We start from the raw sequence: 17875 nt of genomic DNA, 5'->3' as shown, positions 1-17875 counted from the left end.
TTAAGACATACTATTAGTGCCAGGTGACAGAGGGAACGGTATTGTTTAAAGCAAAAGAGAAGCAAAAAGAAATAACTGGTTTTGAGAGAAAGATGATGTGTTTGGTTTTAGAAATGTATCGAGACACCAGCAAAATATCTGGGTGTAAATTTTAAGATTGGCAGTAAACTTTGTAGGAGAGGCCAGGGAAGAGCTATAGATTGGAGGGCTATCCATATGGATGAGATCATTGTCCCTAAATTTTGACCATTCCCTATCTACTTATATCTCCTACAGAGATCTAGACAAGAGGAAGATGATGCGCTAAAACCTCATAATCTCAAATAATTAAGTTGTTCTAATTAATTAGAACTCCTGTTTGGAGTTGGAAGAGGTAATCAAAAGCTCATGGGGCAGGTACATGGAAATAATTGTCTAAAATGGAATTTCGATTGTGTTGTCATGTTTCTCTGATGTGTTTAGCACTATGCCAAGTACTCCACGTTCACTATAACCCTGTGATGTACATAGACTTATCCTTCCCTTCATGGCTGAGAAAACTGATGTTCAAGAGGTTAAACCACTACCAAGTTCACACAACTAGTATCTGTGCTGGAATTTGAACTCAGATCCATCTGAAGACTTCCAGCGTGCTCTGTCCACAGTCCCAGGGACCAGTGACAGTTCATTGGGATGACTGAGTAGTCTCTTCCAAGAGCAGCACTGTTACCTGAGAGGGTCTTAAAACCTCTTTCTCTCTTGATTTTGGATATTCGTGGATATCATAGGGGAATCCATTATCTTCACTTTGTTGGAAATTTTGTCTTTTTTTTTAGGCCAACCCCAGCACTTTTTCACTTACCTGTTGTTTTTTTCTGTTGGGGGCCAGACACTATCTTCTTAGGAGATAATGAAGGGATCCTAGACCGTGAACAAGAGATCAATTAGAGTAAGTCACATATCCATGCAACTCGCCATTTATACCTGAAGTTCCCTAGGCACAGCTGGTGGTTTCAAATCTGGACTAGATTTTTGTAAGGAAACTTCCAGAAAGGCAACAGGAATGGAAAGAAATGGCAGTCTCAAGCTTGGAAGGGACTGGTTTTAACAGCATGTTACTTCCCTCCTTGTCAAGCATGCCCTCATGGGTCTGTGTGGCTCTGTTAATGTGGTTAAACAGAAAAATACACAGTCAAGGTCAGTAAATGCCTGGTGATTTTTAATTATTTTGCAAACCTGTGCATAGGGATGGGCCAGATGTTGAGCCTGAAGCTTATCTGCATTTTGGGATCTTCTTTAAGCAAAATAACATGAAATTACAGAGTCTTAGAGAGTGTCTGTGCAATGGAGGGGTCCTGAACTTGAGTTTCATTGGCTTCATGGTAAATCCATTGCCATTAGGAAGAACATTGTTGATTTAATGCTTTATGGCAAAGGGAGCTATAAAATGCATTAACATTTGGTAATGGTTCCTATATGAAGATGCCATTGCTTCCCACCTCTCTTTATAATTTCCCGTCTGAGATAAGTGTCCTGACTTTCCTCTTTTGGGACCAACTGAGGAAAGTGGGTGTGACCCAAACTCAACCCTCTGCACCACTTTGAGGTTAGCTCTGGAGGGAGTCTACTGCCTACTTCTGTGCTTGGGACTAAGAAGGAGAGCCAGGAAAAGACTTTCTAAAAAATAAATTGGTTTCATCATAGCTCTGCGCAGAGCTGTAATGGTAATACTCTGATTTTATTGCAAGGCACATAGTGTAAGGAAAACTATGTTAGGATAAGCAATTTGCCAAAGAGGAACAATCAATAAGGAAAGGCAGTTTTGAAAATAAATCAGATTTTCACAAGCTGTATTTGTTTTTGGAGGTGAAAGGTCATGTTATAAGTAGCTTAAAGCTCCTTAAGATGGCCGAATGGAACTACCAAATGACAAGCGACTTTTTTTTTTAATGCTGATAAAAACCAAAAGATATGAGTCGGATTTACCTCAACAGTGGCTGGCTTGAAGTGCCATGGGGAGATGGTGATTTAGGTATGGTACAGACACTTACCAAACTGCATATTAGCTAAGAAAGTGACTGTTTTTACTCTAGCAATGTGTTGTTTACAGAACGGGGCAGGCGCGTTCCCTGTAAATTATATACCAGATGTCTGGGGACTGGTGGTGTTTCTAAATATAGTCAAGTAAGCTCTTGTGTAGCCACAGTGAGACCTTCCTAGTAGGCATTTGATTAGCATGGGGAAAGTTACAGGTGTTTCGCAAAACAATTGTCACTGTGAATAGCTTATCCTCAAGAGTTAAACTGGACAGATTTAAAAAAATCTGAGCTACCCCGTTAAAGTTTGACAAGATTGTAAATTGACTGAACTGCTATCTCTGAAGATATGTATAATTTTGCTTGGTTTTGAGAAAGCTTATAAATCTTTCTAATATAAAACATATCCATATTGAAAGGTAAGAGATTTTATATTGAACACATTTGAATAGAAATTTGCAGTTGCCGAACTTCAGATTTTGAAGGGAAGGAATAGGGCGGGGTGAAGACTTAGTTCAAAACAGGAGCTAGAATTTGATCTAGTATCCTTTGATTCTCACCTGTTACTGGATTAATTTCAGAGAATCTTCTATGGCCTTACAAGGAAGCCAGTGAGGTGGGGTTGCTTGGGAGTTAAGTGAGCAGAGTTCAAACAAACAAAAAGCCTTTCGCGTTGAGTCCAGGCATGTACTATTGGTCACTCCTTCAATAGATGGACATATCTTTATTTCCTGTAGCTTACTTGGGAAAGAAAAACACAGCAGCAGATGTTGATTGTTGGCTTAAATGCATTTATAAGTCACTCAGCTGCTTTATTTAGTTTAATTAAACTGATAGCAGTGAAAATCATTTTAGTCAATAGCTGCTGCTATTTATGGCTTGAGTTTCTCTAGTTTTGGAGAAAAAAGAGGGTTCCATAAGATTCATATTAAAATCTCTCCTATTTACCAGTTTGCTTAGCAAAGATACTAGGTTATTATCTATTGTGCATTTATAAAGCAGGCACTTCACCAGCTTATTTCCAGTCCCCCCCTCAGTCCTAATTGTTGTTGGTGCTGGTCCCGTTTTTCGGGGAAAAGTTAGGTGACTTCCTGGAAGCCACTGTCCTAACCTGGGACGCAGATAGATCCTGGCCTGCCTGGCTCCTCAGTCTTTCCCCTCCTGAGCTGCTGAGCTCCAGCCCCATAAACTCTTCCCTTCAGTCTCCTGCCCCTCCCCCACCCCTCCCCCTGTTCTTGAAGGAATGACAGACAGCAGGGGTCCCATGCACGTGTCCTGAGCTGAGTTCATCCCAGGAAACAACAGGGCAGTGCACTCTCATACCCTTTGTCCCTGCCTGATGGGCCAAGGGATTCCTCATCCAACATTGCCGATTTCCAGTGGTTTTGTCACTGACACCCCCACAAGGGGGTTTCCTGCAGATTACTGTGACATTTAACTCCTCTGTCTTGCCATTGGGGGTCACGTTAATAGAAATAACAGCAAATACACATAGCCTTCAGCCTTTTTTCTTCCCATCGTCATAGGCCTAAGGCTTGGTGATGAAGAAAATGTCAGTGGGTCAGAAAGCTGTGGGACAGTGGGACAAGAAGCTGCAGGCCAGTCTGAGGGGAAACGTGGTGGCTGGGCTATGGGGCACTACATTGAAATACTCACATTTCTTTATTTTGTTCCTTCTGTGGTCTGTTTTCTAAATGACCCTTTTCCTTTTCTTTTTTTCCTTTCTTTGTGAAGCAAGCAATGCTGAAATTGTTCAGAAGTCTAATATAATATTTTTGACGGGCAAACACATTTGTATGCAGAAGAGTTCCCATTGGCTGCAAATACTGTTAGCTTTGCTGCCCCTTAAAGGTCTTCATAAATATACCAGATAGAAATAAGCCCAAAATGGATCCAAAAGACCATTTCTCTAAGCTTTTCCCAATCCCAACATCTGGTCAATTGCCCTTTAGCTAGTGGCAATGAAAGAACAGGCAGCAATCATGATTTGGCATCATGTGATTCAACATCTATCTTTTAGAGATAAATGAAGGTAATGAGATTTATCAAGTCGTTATACAGGAGGGAAAACATGATCATTATAAATACTACAAATGATTATTTAAATTCATATATTTAAGCATTGGTTAGTTTAACTTTATTAATTTACCACTGCTCTGCTGAGTAAGCTGAACTTATGTGATCTCTTTAGAAAGTTAATATTATAATTTTCTTATTTAAGTATTAACAATAAAATCGATACTATATTCGAAGTCCTCCAGAGTTTCACTTTGCAGTCAAGTTGTTTAATGATAAAACAAACAGATGTGTATGATTTTTAAAGCATCAAATTTCATCTTAGAAGCTGAAATTGAAACGTGGTTGTTCCCCCAAATAACATTACTTAGGATGTTTTGCACTTTCTTTGGTAAGAAATCATGTTCCACTTTCTTAAGAATTATTGCTTTGTCACCAAATTTGATCTTATCAACAAATGTTTACTGGTGTGCATTATTTCAATTCTCTTTTCACTATATAATAGGAGTGTCACATACTGGAAGGAAAGAATACGCCAGGAGCCAATAACAGTAGCTCTTCTTTCAGTGGAGAGCTCAAAGAATTGGATGTCTGGCTTACTAATCCTTTCGAAAAAGCAAGAAATCATGGTGGATGGACAGGAAAACTGCAGTGTCATAACTAGGAGGACCAACTCTAGTTAGATTATGTGACTCTCCTTAAATGATTTCGCTCCTTTTGGCTCCCTTCCTCAGCTTTAGAATAGAACCAACAACTGTATACTTGAGCGTGGGTGAGAAGGAAATGAGAGAATGCTCAGCGCGCCTGCGCGGTTGTCCTGCACGTAGTCCTCGCTATTTGGCCCCACCTGCTGGTACAGTAAGGAGAAGAGAAGGTCTGGCCCCTGCCCTTAGGATTTGTAGCTTCCATAACATCCCATGATATCACTGGATATTAAAAAAATACATGGATGATTGGCAGTTGACTTCTTCCCTCTCCACCAGGTTCCCTTGGGCGTTTCATTAATCCTGTGATACGTGTGTGACCCACAGTTTATTCAGTGAAATCGCTTGGATCTCCCTTAAGGTGTTTTGGCAAAGTTTTTCTGTAAGACCACAGTGTAGAAGCCTAGGTCTACGTGTAGGCTTTTTCAAAGGTATGAAAACACAGGAGCAATGAAGTGGTTTCTAAAGTACGACTCCTTACCATGTTTCCACTAATTCTCCTGACCTATTTAAGAAGCTTTAGACATGCTTTTCATAAAATTTATGTTTCTAACAACTAAGTGACTTTATTGAAATTGCACTCGGACTGATTAGCAGGGTTTTTAAAAATTATCTTTATTTATTGCGTCTCAGGGATCCAAAACAGGAGGAAGAGGTAGAAGATAAGAAGACAGATACTAGCAAACATAATCCCATTACATCGGGAAGATTTTCTCCCTAGTCAGCCTTACTTCAGTGTATCAGCCATTGATACCCTTTAAATTAATGTTTTTCTGATTTGCATAGTTTGCATGTTTAATCACATTAAAAACCTCCCACATGATCTCTCAAGTCCATTATATAGAATCAACTGTGCTGATCCTGTTTGAATTACAAGAAAATCACTGTGCACCCACCCAGTATCATATAAAACCTCCACGGCAGACCACAGGGGGAGAGAAGGAAAGGGGGGGGGGGTTCCACATGGGAGGGCACTGATTTTTCAAATGGGAGGGGTGCAAAAGGCATGTAAGGAGGGGGAATTTTGGGGGACATGGCAGGTCAGTGCCTTTTTCATCAGGGCATGGGGTTGAGGGGACAGTACCATCATCCACTGGCCACTGGTACATGGAGAATCAGTAAGCCCTGAGTGAGCCCTAGCACTTTTCAAGACTGTTTCCAACGCCGATGACAGTCTGCTCCTCCCAACCTGTGACACCCCTTTTTAGGGCCCGCCCGGCTTGTTCCACAGTTCAGGACTTAGGGAACAGCCACTCAGTCTCCTTTGGCAACCTGCTGCAGCCCCCTTATACCCTAGGGCAAACTGTAAGGGCAGGGCAGTCTGGGGGTGCAGCGAGAAGAGGGGACAAGCAGGGCGGGGATGGAATGTAGAGAGTGGGTGTTCCAGCTGCTAGCCCTGCTAAAAGTGCCCTGGAAAGGTGAAACACATATTTTTGTGGCATATCAGGCAACTTTAATCCTTCCCTTCCTTGGAGGGTAGTTCAAAAGGCCCAGGAGCTCTGGGATAGGTCAGTTCCAGAACCTGCGTTATAACCCTCTGTGTTTGGGAACTGCCAGTCTGGATCCTTTAGACAAGAATCAGATTTCCTGGTAATGTGGTACAGTTATCTCGATCACCTCGTTGAACACGGACTCTGAAGAGTGGCCACAGGAACTGATTGTCTCTGTCAGGGTTAAAACAGATGACTCACAGATCTTTTCTTTCTTTCCCACCAGGTTCCTGGGCAGATCGGTCACCACTGCATGAAGCAGCAAGTCAAGGTCGTCTTCTCGCTCTGCGAACATTGTTATCACAGGTAAAATATTACTTATGGCTTGAAATATGCCCCTTGCCTGTGAGCATAGCACATTAATTTTCAAAAGTAATCAACTCAAAAACAAGAAAGCTGCCTAGTAAATGTCACCAGTCTTTTTTGTTTTAACCCCTATATCAGTCAGGTCCCTAGTTCCCATTTGTCTTTGAAATGTCTTTATAAATATTTTGGTATAATCTTATGTCTCAATAGTTCAAGCTTCTCATACGGTATACTTGTTCCCTGATAGACCTAGTTCAGCAAGAAGTTAATTGGTTGTACATATTATTCATTAAGCACTTCGAAATGCTTAACTCTATACAATGTGGGCAGCTAATTGCAAAGGAAGTTTTAGTCATAAAATAGCCAAAAAGGGATCATCAGAGCAGATGTCTAAGCAATCTTTTTTACATTAATCGGTAACATGTGGTGGGGAATTGCCCACGGACGGGACAGAACAATCATTTCTCCACCCACCTCTTCCTCAGACTCATCAGAGAAAAGCAGAGATGCCTTACCTGAATGGAAAGGACTCTGGCTTGGCCTGTGCATTTTTTTAAATTTCCAGTGTGATTCAAACCTACACCCAGATCTGGAAGTCATTGTCCTAGTCCTTCCCAGTGTCAGGGAGAAAGGGATGTTCTCAGATGGCTGACAGGGAAGGAAAGGTGGTGCTGCCCTGGGACTCAAGGCACCTGGACTCCAGGCTGGTACTTAGAGTGAATCACAACATAGCTGACCTTCATTTTCTTATCTAGAAAGGGAACACGTAGGACCAGATGCTCCTTTAGGGCTCTCCAGTTCCATGATAACCATGCGGCCATTTTGTTTGCTCACCACTTGATGGGACAAAAAAAAAAAACCACCAGCAAAAAAGTCAGTAATTTCTAAAGGTAACCCCTCGCTCCCCACCCCCTACTGAAAGAGTCATGCAGTTCTTTGAGAGGAGAGCAGTCCTAGGATATTTTTCGACATGTATCCCATATCCATTGACACACCGGGCAGGAAGAGTCTGAGGCTGCCCCCAAAGCCCGAAGTGAAAGGGAATCTGGACCTTCGCAGATGCTCTGCCATCTGGTCACCCGAGGGTGTGGCAGTTAGGAATTAGCTCCCCGAGGCTGACTGCTGGCTAGACAATTCGAAATCTTTGAAAGGATAACTGAAGGGATCTAAAAAGTTGCCACTTGTTAGTGACCAAGATTTGGCATGGCTATTTTCTTGCCTTCATTTTAAGATTCCTCCTGTGCATCCAGGTATTACAAACCACGGTAATCCTTAATATGTTATGGGGATTCAGCCGCAAAAATCTTCCTATTATAGTGCTTGGTATGATTGTCAATAGATAGTGAGTTGTCAAAAATAGCAAGAAAGCAGAGAGTCTCATGTCCTAATGAGATTTCATTATTTTAGCCTGATATCATTAGTTTAACTGAAATAAGGATGTTTAAAGTGTTTACTTGGTTTTGAATGGATAATAAAATAAAGCGGGACGCTCTCCATATGCTCGACACTGTAACAATAATTGCTATCCATGCGTCATGTCATTTAATCCCCATGATGACCCTAACATTTCAAGTTTAATGTACTCATCCAAATTAAAATAATTACTGCATTATGGAACAGGGCTTCAAACCCAAGTGTAAATGACTTCATAATCAGAGCTCTCAACCTAGTATAGACCTTTGTCACTCCTATCTAGTGACAAAAATTCACAAAGCAGCTTACTACAATTTAGAGTATTTTTCCCCCCGGTCTGGACTGACCTGTAATGTTACAGCCCCAATCAAAACAAGTGATCCATGGGGCGCCTGGGTGGCTCAGTCGTTAAGCGTCTGCCTTCGGCTCAGGTCATGGTCCCAGCGTCCTGGGTTCGAGCCCCACGTCGGGCTCCCTGCTCGGCGGGAAGCCTGCTTCTCCCTCTCCCACTCCCCCTGCTTGTGTTCCCTCTCTCACTGTATCTCTCTCTGTCAAATAAATAAAATCTTTAAAAAAAAAAAGTGATCCAGCCTATAAATAATCTTTAGTTCTACAAAACAAAAAACAAAACAACAATAACAATCAAACAATCCATAAAGACCAAAGAAAGTTAAGCAAAATTTAAAGAAAACATTCACAGTCTCTTCAACAAAATACTTAAGGCACTCTGGGGTTTAGAAATGGTGGCATTACAGTAATGAGGAGTTTTGACAATTGATTGACTCTATGGCATCGGAATTGGCCTCTCGTGCTGAACTTAAACCTGATTTCCTGAGAGTCTTTGATCTTGTGTATCACTTGTATATCACATTTGTAAAGATGATTTCATATAACTTTTTGCTCACCTTTCAAAATGACTCATGTCATTTTTAGGGTTATAATGTAAATGCAGTAACTATAGACCATGTCACCCCCTTGCACGAAGCCTGCCTCGGAGACCATGTGGCGTGCGCCAGAACTCTACTGGAAGCTGGAGCTAATGTAGGTACCCATGAAAACCATTAATAATTTCACACCTACTAAGAGAATGCAACAAAGTTCTCATTTTGCTTTTCTTTCCTTCTTAGTAGTTTTCAAAAATAGCAGAGTAAGAGTCACATTGCTTCAGTCCTCTCAGTGCACTCTAAGAAGGATTTCCAATCCTTGCAAAAATGGCTAGCATGCTGCATAATAATATAGAACATTCTCTAAGTTATTTCCTGCTTTCGTGATTCTAAATAGCAATGGGTGGACCTCTTTATGCCTATAATGTTTGCCCGTCTTTTGGATGATTTTCTTTAGATGAATTCTCAGAAAGAGAATTTCCAAGCTCACTAATTCACATTGCCACCAGCAAGATGACCTGCCGGGTCACAACTTTTGTCAACATCGCATTTGTGGACTTGTTTTCCTAAGTGAAAGGCACCTAACCATTGAATTCGTTTTTGTGTATTTGATTCTGGAGTATATGTTTATTTTCATGACACTTACTAGCTGCATGCCCACTCTTGCAAATTACCTACCACGTCATATTTCTGTTTCTCGCTTGGCTTTTAAAAGCTTTGCTTATTGATGTGTAGGAGCTAAATATACTTGGTCGTATTTACTGCACGCATTTTCCCAATGATTCCTGTTGGATCGTAGAGCTGTTTTAAATGCCTCGCACTTGATCACGTGGGACTGTGAATCTCAGTCTCAAACTTTGGTTTGGTTTAGGTAAATGCAGTCACAATAGATGGAGTGACTCCGTTATTCAATGCATGCTCACAAGGCGGTGATAGCTGTACAGAACTTCTTTTGGACTATGGTGCCAAACCCCAGCTGGAGTCGTGTCTTCCTTCTCCCACCCACGAGGCCGCCAGGAAAGGTAACGTAGTTATCGGAGTCAGTGACAAGGAGAGGAAGTTCCTTCAGCCACACGCAGTGCTCCATTTTTCTTCCAGTGAGTCACTGCCAGGAACAGCATGCGGTGAAGTGCAAGGGGACGGGCACTGAAGAAGAGTAAACTCATTTCTACCTTGTGTTGGCAGGTCACCACGAATGCCTAGAAATACTGATATCCTGGGGCATAGACGTCGACCAAGACATTCCTCATTTGGGGACTCCTCTTTATGTGGCTTGTATGTCACAGCAGTTCCACTGCATCCGGAAGCTTCTTTATGCTGGTAATTTTCCTTAAGACATCTCCCATTCTGCCCATACACACAAGCAATGATTCAGGTCCCCATTTATTTCTCTAAATAATCTGCATAAAGATATCTCATTGCTAAAAGTGTTCTTGGGGCGCCCGGGTGGCTCAGTCAGTTAAGCGTCTGTCTCTTGATCTCTTGATCTCAGCTCAGGTTTTGATCTCAGTGTCTAGAGTTCAAGCCCTGCATTGGGCTCCACGCTGGGTGTGGAGGTTACTTTAAAAAAAAAAAAAAAAAAAAGTTCTTATTCTAAGCATTGTCCCATGTAAGTATATAACCAATAATAAAAGAACTGCATTCTAGGTAACTCTACTTCACCCCACAAGTCCAAAAGCCCTACTTACAAAGGTCATAAAATTTAAAACCACAAGGTTGAATATAATGTCACCAAATATATATCTATCCATGAATAAATCCATCAAAAGAAATTTTAGGGATAGTAACTGCCTAGCTACCTTATCTTCTACCAATCGTAAGAACTCATGTGCTTTCCCAGACTTTGTCCTGTCCCATTTACCAAAATAGACCGAATGGTCTTTTCCTCGTACTTGAAATGTATCAGTTCCCCAAGGTTCAGCTTTAGCCTCCTGAGAAACTTGTCCTAATCTTTTGAGACCATAGTGGCCTCTCCCGCTATAGGAATGGGAGCTTTTCTAAGGATGTGGATTAAGTCCTTTCCCCCATCATCTCCTTTCCCGACCACAGTGCCTCTCACGTGGTAGGGACCTAAAATATGTGTAAAATGAGTAAATGGATTTCTAGGCTCTTTACTGTTTATGGAATCATTTGGCCTCTGATATACACTGACAGTTTTAGTAACCTCTTCCTGTGTTACTCACATTATCTTAGCTAAATTATAAGCTTCTTGTAGGCAGTTTCTGCTCTGCTAGTTCACTCCTATTACATCTAGTAAGAGTCTTAAACGTGACCTCTGCTACTCATCATTGACACATTGTTATTTTCTGGCTGTGATCTCTCATGAATTTGTATAACCAGAAGAGTTTATTCTTTATTGCCTTTTTTTTTTTTTTTTTTTTTACTTTGCTGTGAATGTTATTCTTTCCACCAAATATTTTATATTGGGTAAAAAAGATACTGAGAAAGTGCTGTTAGTAATTGTGGACTGATTGTTATTATCAGGCTCTGTTCTCCCATAAAATTGACATAACCAACAGAGTTTATGCTTTCTCTATGGAGATTTTGTTATGGACTATCATTCTTTCACTGAACATTTTATATTTGTTAAAAAATATGAAAACAATTACATCTATTGAGATTTGAAAGTAGCAGGAAGGCCTAAAGGGACTCTTAAAATGTACTGCTTCTTGTAAACATCATTAGTTTTACTGATAGTATCAGAAAACAGAGTTGAAAGGACTTATGCATTTTTACTGATAGATACTTCTCGGTGTCCTGACCACTTATGTACTGGAAAATGAGGTTATTATTCTTTCCAGTATTACACAGTATTTATTTGTCGCACATGCACTGAATGATCACCACGTGCCAGGGCTCACACTAAGAAAAAATAACTATGCAATAATAAATAATTTAACAGATAAGGTTTTTTTTTAATGTAAGATTTTTTTAAAAATTTACTTGGCATGTAGAAATACAATGTGCCTTTTTACTTAAAGAAACTCAATGCCTTTATATATTTATTGACTTACACTATATGAGTGAGAAGTGACAGGAAAATCCATATTCATTTTACCTAAATAGCTCACACATTTAGATTCATGTATTATCCAGGAAACAAAAAGAGCTCTATTGCCTCAAAATAAATGAAAAGAAGAAGAGCATTAATAACAATCCTAAGAAATATTAATTATGATGAAAACAGATGTGAACGAACCTAATTGTTTATAATACTGTTTATAATACTAGTTAATAGGATTACTTTGGGGACTTAAAAAAGTTTAAAAATATTGTGTATTATGGGATCTTTCAAGCATAGAGAAAAAAAATAACATAAGCATGTGTACTCTCTACCCAGATGTACCAAGTTTTAAGATTTAATATCTCTGTGTGTGTGTGTATATATATATATATATATATATATATATGTATATGAAAGAGAAATAACTCATTACAGACAGAAGTGAGGTCCTCTTGGTGTTACACCTTTCTACCTGCACTGAGGTAACTGACTGGTCTAACAGTTTCTGTTTGTATTTATCATCATTCCCTATTTACATGCAGGTGCTGATGTACAAAAAGGCAAATATTGGGACACTCCATTACACGCTGCCGCCCAACAGTCCAGCACGGAAATTGTAAACTTACTGCTAGAATTTGGAGCAGATATCAATGCCAAAAACACAGAGCTTCTGCGACCTGTAGATATAGCTACTTCTAGCAGTTTGGTGGAAAGGTTATTGCTTCAACAAGAAGGTAAGAATACGTGCGCATTTAAAAACACAAAAATACATTTGCTTGAAATAGACAAAACTGAAAATCTTTTTGTTGGCATATAAACTGATAATGGCATAACATTTAAAATACTTTGTGTGAAAGCAGATAATTTTTTAACTTAGGTTCTATCTATAAAGAAGATACCACCATGATCTTAATTTTCTTTTTTTCACCTTACCTAAACTTCATATTCATTTGGTTAACTTAAATAGGTTCGGTTTGTTTTGACAATACATAATATGTAATTCTGTTTAATGTCTGCTCATAAATAGTTGGAAACATGTCCCATTTTCTAAGGGCATGCAGCTTCTTTGATATGTTGTAGAAACGGAGTCAGGAAATATTTTCACACCTAAGACTTTTGTTATTCTAAAACAGAATCTCTCTCCCCTTTTTTTAAGTTTTATTTATTTAAGTAATCTCTATATCCAATGTGGATCTCGAACTCACAATCCCAAGATCAAGGGTTGCATGCTCTTCCAACAGAGCCAGCCAGACACCACCAAAGCAGAATTTCTTAAGCCTGGTTCAGACACTATAATAAAATTCATTTTGGCTTAACTAGTAAACCTAATTTGAGAAAAAAAAATATAACTTAAAATTTCCCCCTTTAGTGCCTAACACTTCCTGAGGCTTTTGAGTTCTATCTTCCTTGAAAAGCAGAATTTATTTCTGAGGTTTTAAATGCAACAATAGTATCATAAGCCTGAAGATGTTAATGTTTTAAAGAACCCACATACAGGGGCCCCTGGATGGCTCAGTGGGTTAAGCGTCTGACTTTTGGCCTCGGCTCAGGTCAAGATCTCAGGGTTGTGATATCAGAGTCATGAGATCCAGCCCCGCATCAGGCTCCACACTCAGTGGGGAGTCTGCTTGAGATTCTCTCTCTCCCCTTCTCCCTCGGCCCCTCCCTCCCATGCGTGCTCTCGCTTTCTAATAAATAAATCAATCTTTTTTTTTTTAAAGAACCCATATACCACAATAATAATAAAAGCTTATAAATAACAGCAATATAAATGCTTTTGCAAATGCCCCTGGTATAGTGGTCATCCTGGCCTAGTTTGCTTGAAAGCACTGTAGCTTATTTATGGTTGATTTCATGCATCTTTTAGCATATAAAAACCCATTTCGATGTTAATTAACAAATACTTTCTTGTCTTTTGTAGCTACTCCAAGCACTCTTTGCCAACTTTGCCGACTCTGTATCCGAAACTACATAGGAAGACCCAGATTGCACCTCATCCCACAACTCCAGCTGCCGACATTGTTGCAGAACTTCTTACAGTATCGATAAGGCAGTAAAAGAATTCTGAATGCTTTCAAACTCATTTCGATTTCATCTGCATAGTGTATATTTTATATTAAATTACGCTAACAATAGAGTGTAAGTGAATCGGGGAACCCAGGGAAGAGGTGAATTTAAATTTTAAGTGTACTAGTGAGTACTACTGCTTTCTGCATTTTTACTGTTTTTTGGACTATAGCATATTTAACATCTCTATATGTTATTAGTCATTCCCATGTACCCTTTTGGATTCAGGGGGGAAAAAAAGGGAAATCTCCATTTCATGTCTTTTTAAAGTGAAAAAGAAAAATGTGAACTCCATTCTTCAAATAATGCATTAACTTTTAAGTGTTAGCCACTGTAATTGATTATCTCTCTGTAGTTTTCATATTAATGCAAAATATGCGTATGGTTTAGAAAATAACAACTAATATCCTTTTTGAAATAAAGATGGCTGTCATTCAGGAAACCCACTATATTGAATGTGCACCTGTCGTTATAATGATCAATTCATGAAGAAAAGATAACTTGCCCCTTCCCTGCAAAGATCTCACTAGTCACTTCACCACCTTCAATGTCCCCATTCCAGAAAATGGTGGGACTCTGGTTATGGCTCCTTCTGTCTCATCCTGAGATGGTTGGAACATTACACCCCTGCTAAGACTTTTTAAGACCTCCTCCTTCTCCAGGGTAGCCTCTGAGGGTCTCTCTTCAGTGCTTTTGTACATAAGACTCCAGCCCTCTTCCTCCTCAGAAACTGTCGCTAGCTGGTGGGGCCTGGACCGAAGAAATTGAACTTCATACCCAATGGATAAAGAGGCCTCTGGGTCACGCTCCAGGATCAGGGCAGTCCAAGGCTGTGGAAAACAGAAGATGAAAATCTCCTTAAATTGTGGGGTTTTCAAAGAAAAGAAAGAGGGGGTGCCACTTAGCAAACTTAGAGACCTTATAAAATTTACCCCATACATAGACCTTACTAGTGCTGTTTCCAGTCCTTCTTACACAAAGCAAGGCTTCGGTGTAGACTGTATTAGGAAGGGAGTGTCGGGGTACAAAGTAGTGTCCTCTGCAAGGGTTCAGACTGTGTTTTTTGTCTTCTGCTTTAACTGTACTTCAATGCAGTAGAAACCATAATGAAACAAATTTTGTGCCTCCTTTGTAATTTAGACAAGATTTGAGTCTGTTGTGGACTAACAAATAAGATAATCCAGATACTCACAACTGTGTGAAGTAGAAAATATTTTGATGAGCTTTATAAATTTATCAAATTTTGATAAAATATTTTGACCATGATTTTAATAACCCAGGGGCCTATTTTCCTTTCTCCTCAGTTTTGGCTGACCTTTGGAGATCCACGGGAAATAAAACTATTTTGAATGTAACCCCAAAGTCACTAAGATTACCTTTTTTAAAAATCATGTTTAAATTTTCAAAAATAAAAGTAAGGCTGTAGTGTGTTTGTTAAAAAAAAATGTCTTCTATGGGGCTAGAGAGTTTTATGAGTCTATTTTACTGAATATCCCAGCCTAACAAATCTGAAATGTCCTCATGAATAATGTGCATTTCTTTATTATAGAGTAAACTCATTACATACAATTAGGTATCAAACTGTTCTTCTAGTAAAACAGGTTTCTACTAGTATTTTCCCTGAGCTAGAGGTAGTCTTAGAGTGTAAGGAAATATAATTCATCTCTTAGAGTGTAAGGTACCAATAAGAGAAGTAAATACCAAATATTAAAATTAAAACGGACACCTTAAAATTTTAGTATGCTGGTATCTTGTATCTTTGCTTGAGTATGATTGTCTTATCAAAGAAGTGTTCTAATTTACATGTATCATCTGTTTGTTAATATATTAAAGTGTGACTATTTTCCCTGGAATAAAACACCTTTTCTTTTTTCTCTCCTAATTAGTATTTGATTTTCTAATTGAAGGTAATGGAAAATAAGATTCAGTTGCTCTAATTTTTTCTCCTCCAGTTTTCAAAATTTATATATTTATTTGACACAGAGAGAGAGACAACGAGAGAGGGAACACAAGCAGGGGGAGTGGGAGAGGAAGAAGCAGGCTTCCCGCCGGGCAGGGAGTCCGACGTGGGGCTCGATCCCAGGACCCTGGGATCATGACCTGAGCCAAAGGTAGATGCTTAACGACTGAGCCACCCAGGTGCCCTTCCTCCAGTTTTCAAATCATTGTATAATGGTCATTAGGTGTAGAGCTGTGCACATTGAAATAGATACCTTGAAGGTCTCCTAATCCAGATCTTATTATATGTGTGTGTGTATATTATATATAAGATATAAGATATATATATATTACACACACACACATTTATATACATACACACAGACACACACACAAGGATCCAAGGACAAAATTCCACAAAGGGAAAGACCAAGCCAAACCAAACTATTTGACTTGAAATTAAAGAAATGCAGTGAAATAATCACTGTAGCAAGGCTTTACTGAAACATTTATTTTGTAGGAGAAAGTATTTCATTTCAACTATTGTTTTAACCACAGAGTATATTTGATGTTTCCAAAGAAGTAAATAGAAACACAGTTGAATGGATAGCCCCTTGGGAATAGAAGGTCCACAGGTACTCATTGTGTTCCTCGCTCTGTGATGGCCCAGAACCCAAATGACTGTGGTTATCTATCTATCTGACTTTACAAATTCTCTCTTCCTTGGATTATTCTCACTTTTTTACTCTAATTTTTCTACTTTCTTATTCTTTTTTTTTTTTTTTAAGATTTTATTTATTTACTTGTCAGACAGAGAGCGAGCACAGCAGGGGGAGAGGGAGAAGCAGGCTCCCTGCTGAGCCCAGAGCCCGATATGGGACTCGATCCCAGGACCCTGAGATCATGACCTGAGCCGAAATCAAGAGTCAGACGCTTACTCGACTGAGCCATCCAGGCGCCCTCTACTTTTTTATTCTTATTATCATTTACAATTAGTTTATTTTAAGGCCTGCCCTCTCTCTTAGAAACCTAAATGACCATCCTCAGATTTTTTCAGCACTGATGGCAGGAAATTCATTCAGAAACTTCAGGTGAGTTTTTACCCCTCCAACTGCTGTAGGACCTTCAACACATCACTTTAGCTCTGGAGGTCTCAGTTTTCTCACTTTTTAAATGATGGGTTTCTTCCCATTTTGAATAGTGTGTTCAAATTCAAGGAGTCTTTTAATAAGTAACTTTCAAAATTTAAATGCATTTTTCAAAACATGTTTGGTGTATAAGAGGCTTATGTTGTAGGTACAGATTTTATAAGTCACATATTCAAGTGGATAAAAGCCAACTTTATTATCCTAGTAGAACTTCATTTTTATCTCAAGCTTCCCTTTCACCCAGTGAAATCTGACCACTTTGGGTTTACTCATTCAATTCAATGATTTCTCAGTCTCTTAGACGCATTTTTCAGATGAATTCAGTTAATACAAGCCTCTTACTTCCCACTCCATTTCTTTCTGGGGTGGCATCTGACTTCCCAAAGATTTGGTGAAATCCACTATTCGGTGGGAGTGTGCATTGGCCACTGTCTGTCCTCTGGCAGACTCATGTGCATCAAGAGAGGGCGTGGTAGACAGTGATCGGGGACAGATCACGAAAGGCCTTCATAAGGAAGCTCACAGTAGGAAAGTCGAAAAACGGATTTGACTCTCCTCGAACTCATCTTGCCTCCTTGCCTTTGCAAATGTTGTTCCCTCTGCCTGGAACACTCCCTACTCCATTCCGCTACCTTGTATTGCCCTATTCCCACCATCCATTAGCTAAAAAATGACTCTTCACGTTCAGCTGCAGGTCTCCCTGTCTAAGGACGGTGTGTTTCTCGTTCAACAAAACATTTATATCAAAGCAAGCTCTCTGAAGTTTCTCCTGACAGGTGATAAGTCAAAAACAACTCCTGACTTTGATGGCTACTTGGTTTGTGCGGAAGTTGGTGGATTTTACAGGGTGACTACGGATTACTGTAAACTTCATCAGGCAGTAACTCCAA

General features: G+C 39.6%; 1 protein-coding gene across 1 annotated transcript in view; it reads left to right on the top strand.

Moving 5' to 3' along the window:
* ASB5 (ankyrin repeat and SOCS box containing 5) overlaps positions 1–15781 on the top strand; it is a 49603-nt gene extending 33822 nt beyond the window's left edge. The window contains exons 2-7 of the mRNA XM_081807218.1: positions 6452–6531; positions 8878–8985; positions 9700–9850; positions 10014–10148; positions 12375–12566; positions 13754–15781. Of these exons, the coding sequence (XP_081663344.1) occupies positions 6452–6531; positions 8878–8985; positions 9700–9850; positions 10014–10148; positions 12375–12566; positions 13754–13881 (794 nt within the window). The 3' untranslated portion in view covers positions 13882–15781. The remainder of the gene's footprint in view (positions 1–6451; positions 6532–8877; positions 8986–9699; positions 9851–10013; positions 10149–12374; positions 12567–13753) is intronic.
* Positions 15782–17875: the final 2094 nt, after the last annotated feature.

This window comes from Leptonychotes weddellii, chromosome 2 (assembly GCF_054177405.1).
Source record: "Leptonychotes weddellii isolate Sample4059 chromosome 2, ASM5417740v2, whole genome shotgun sequence".
Lineage (NCBI taxonomy): Eukaryota > Metazoa > Chordata > Mammalia > Carnivora > Phocidae > Leptonychotes > Leptonychotes weddellii.
Note: the sequence above shows the minus strand (reverse complement) of the source record. Positions and strands in the feature narration are given on the sequence as shown.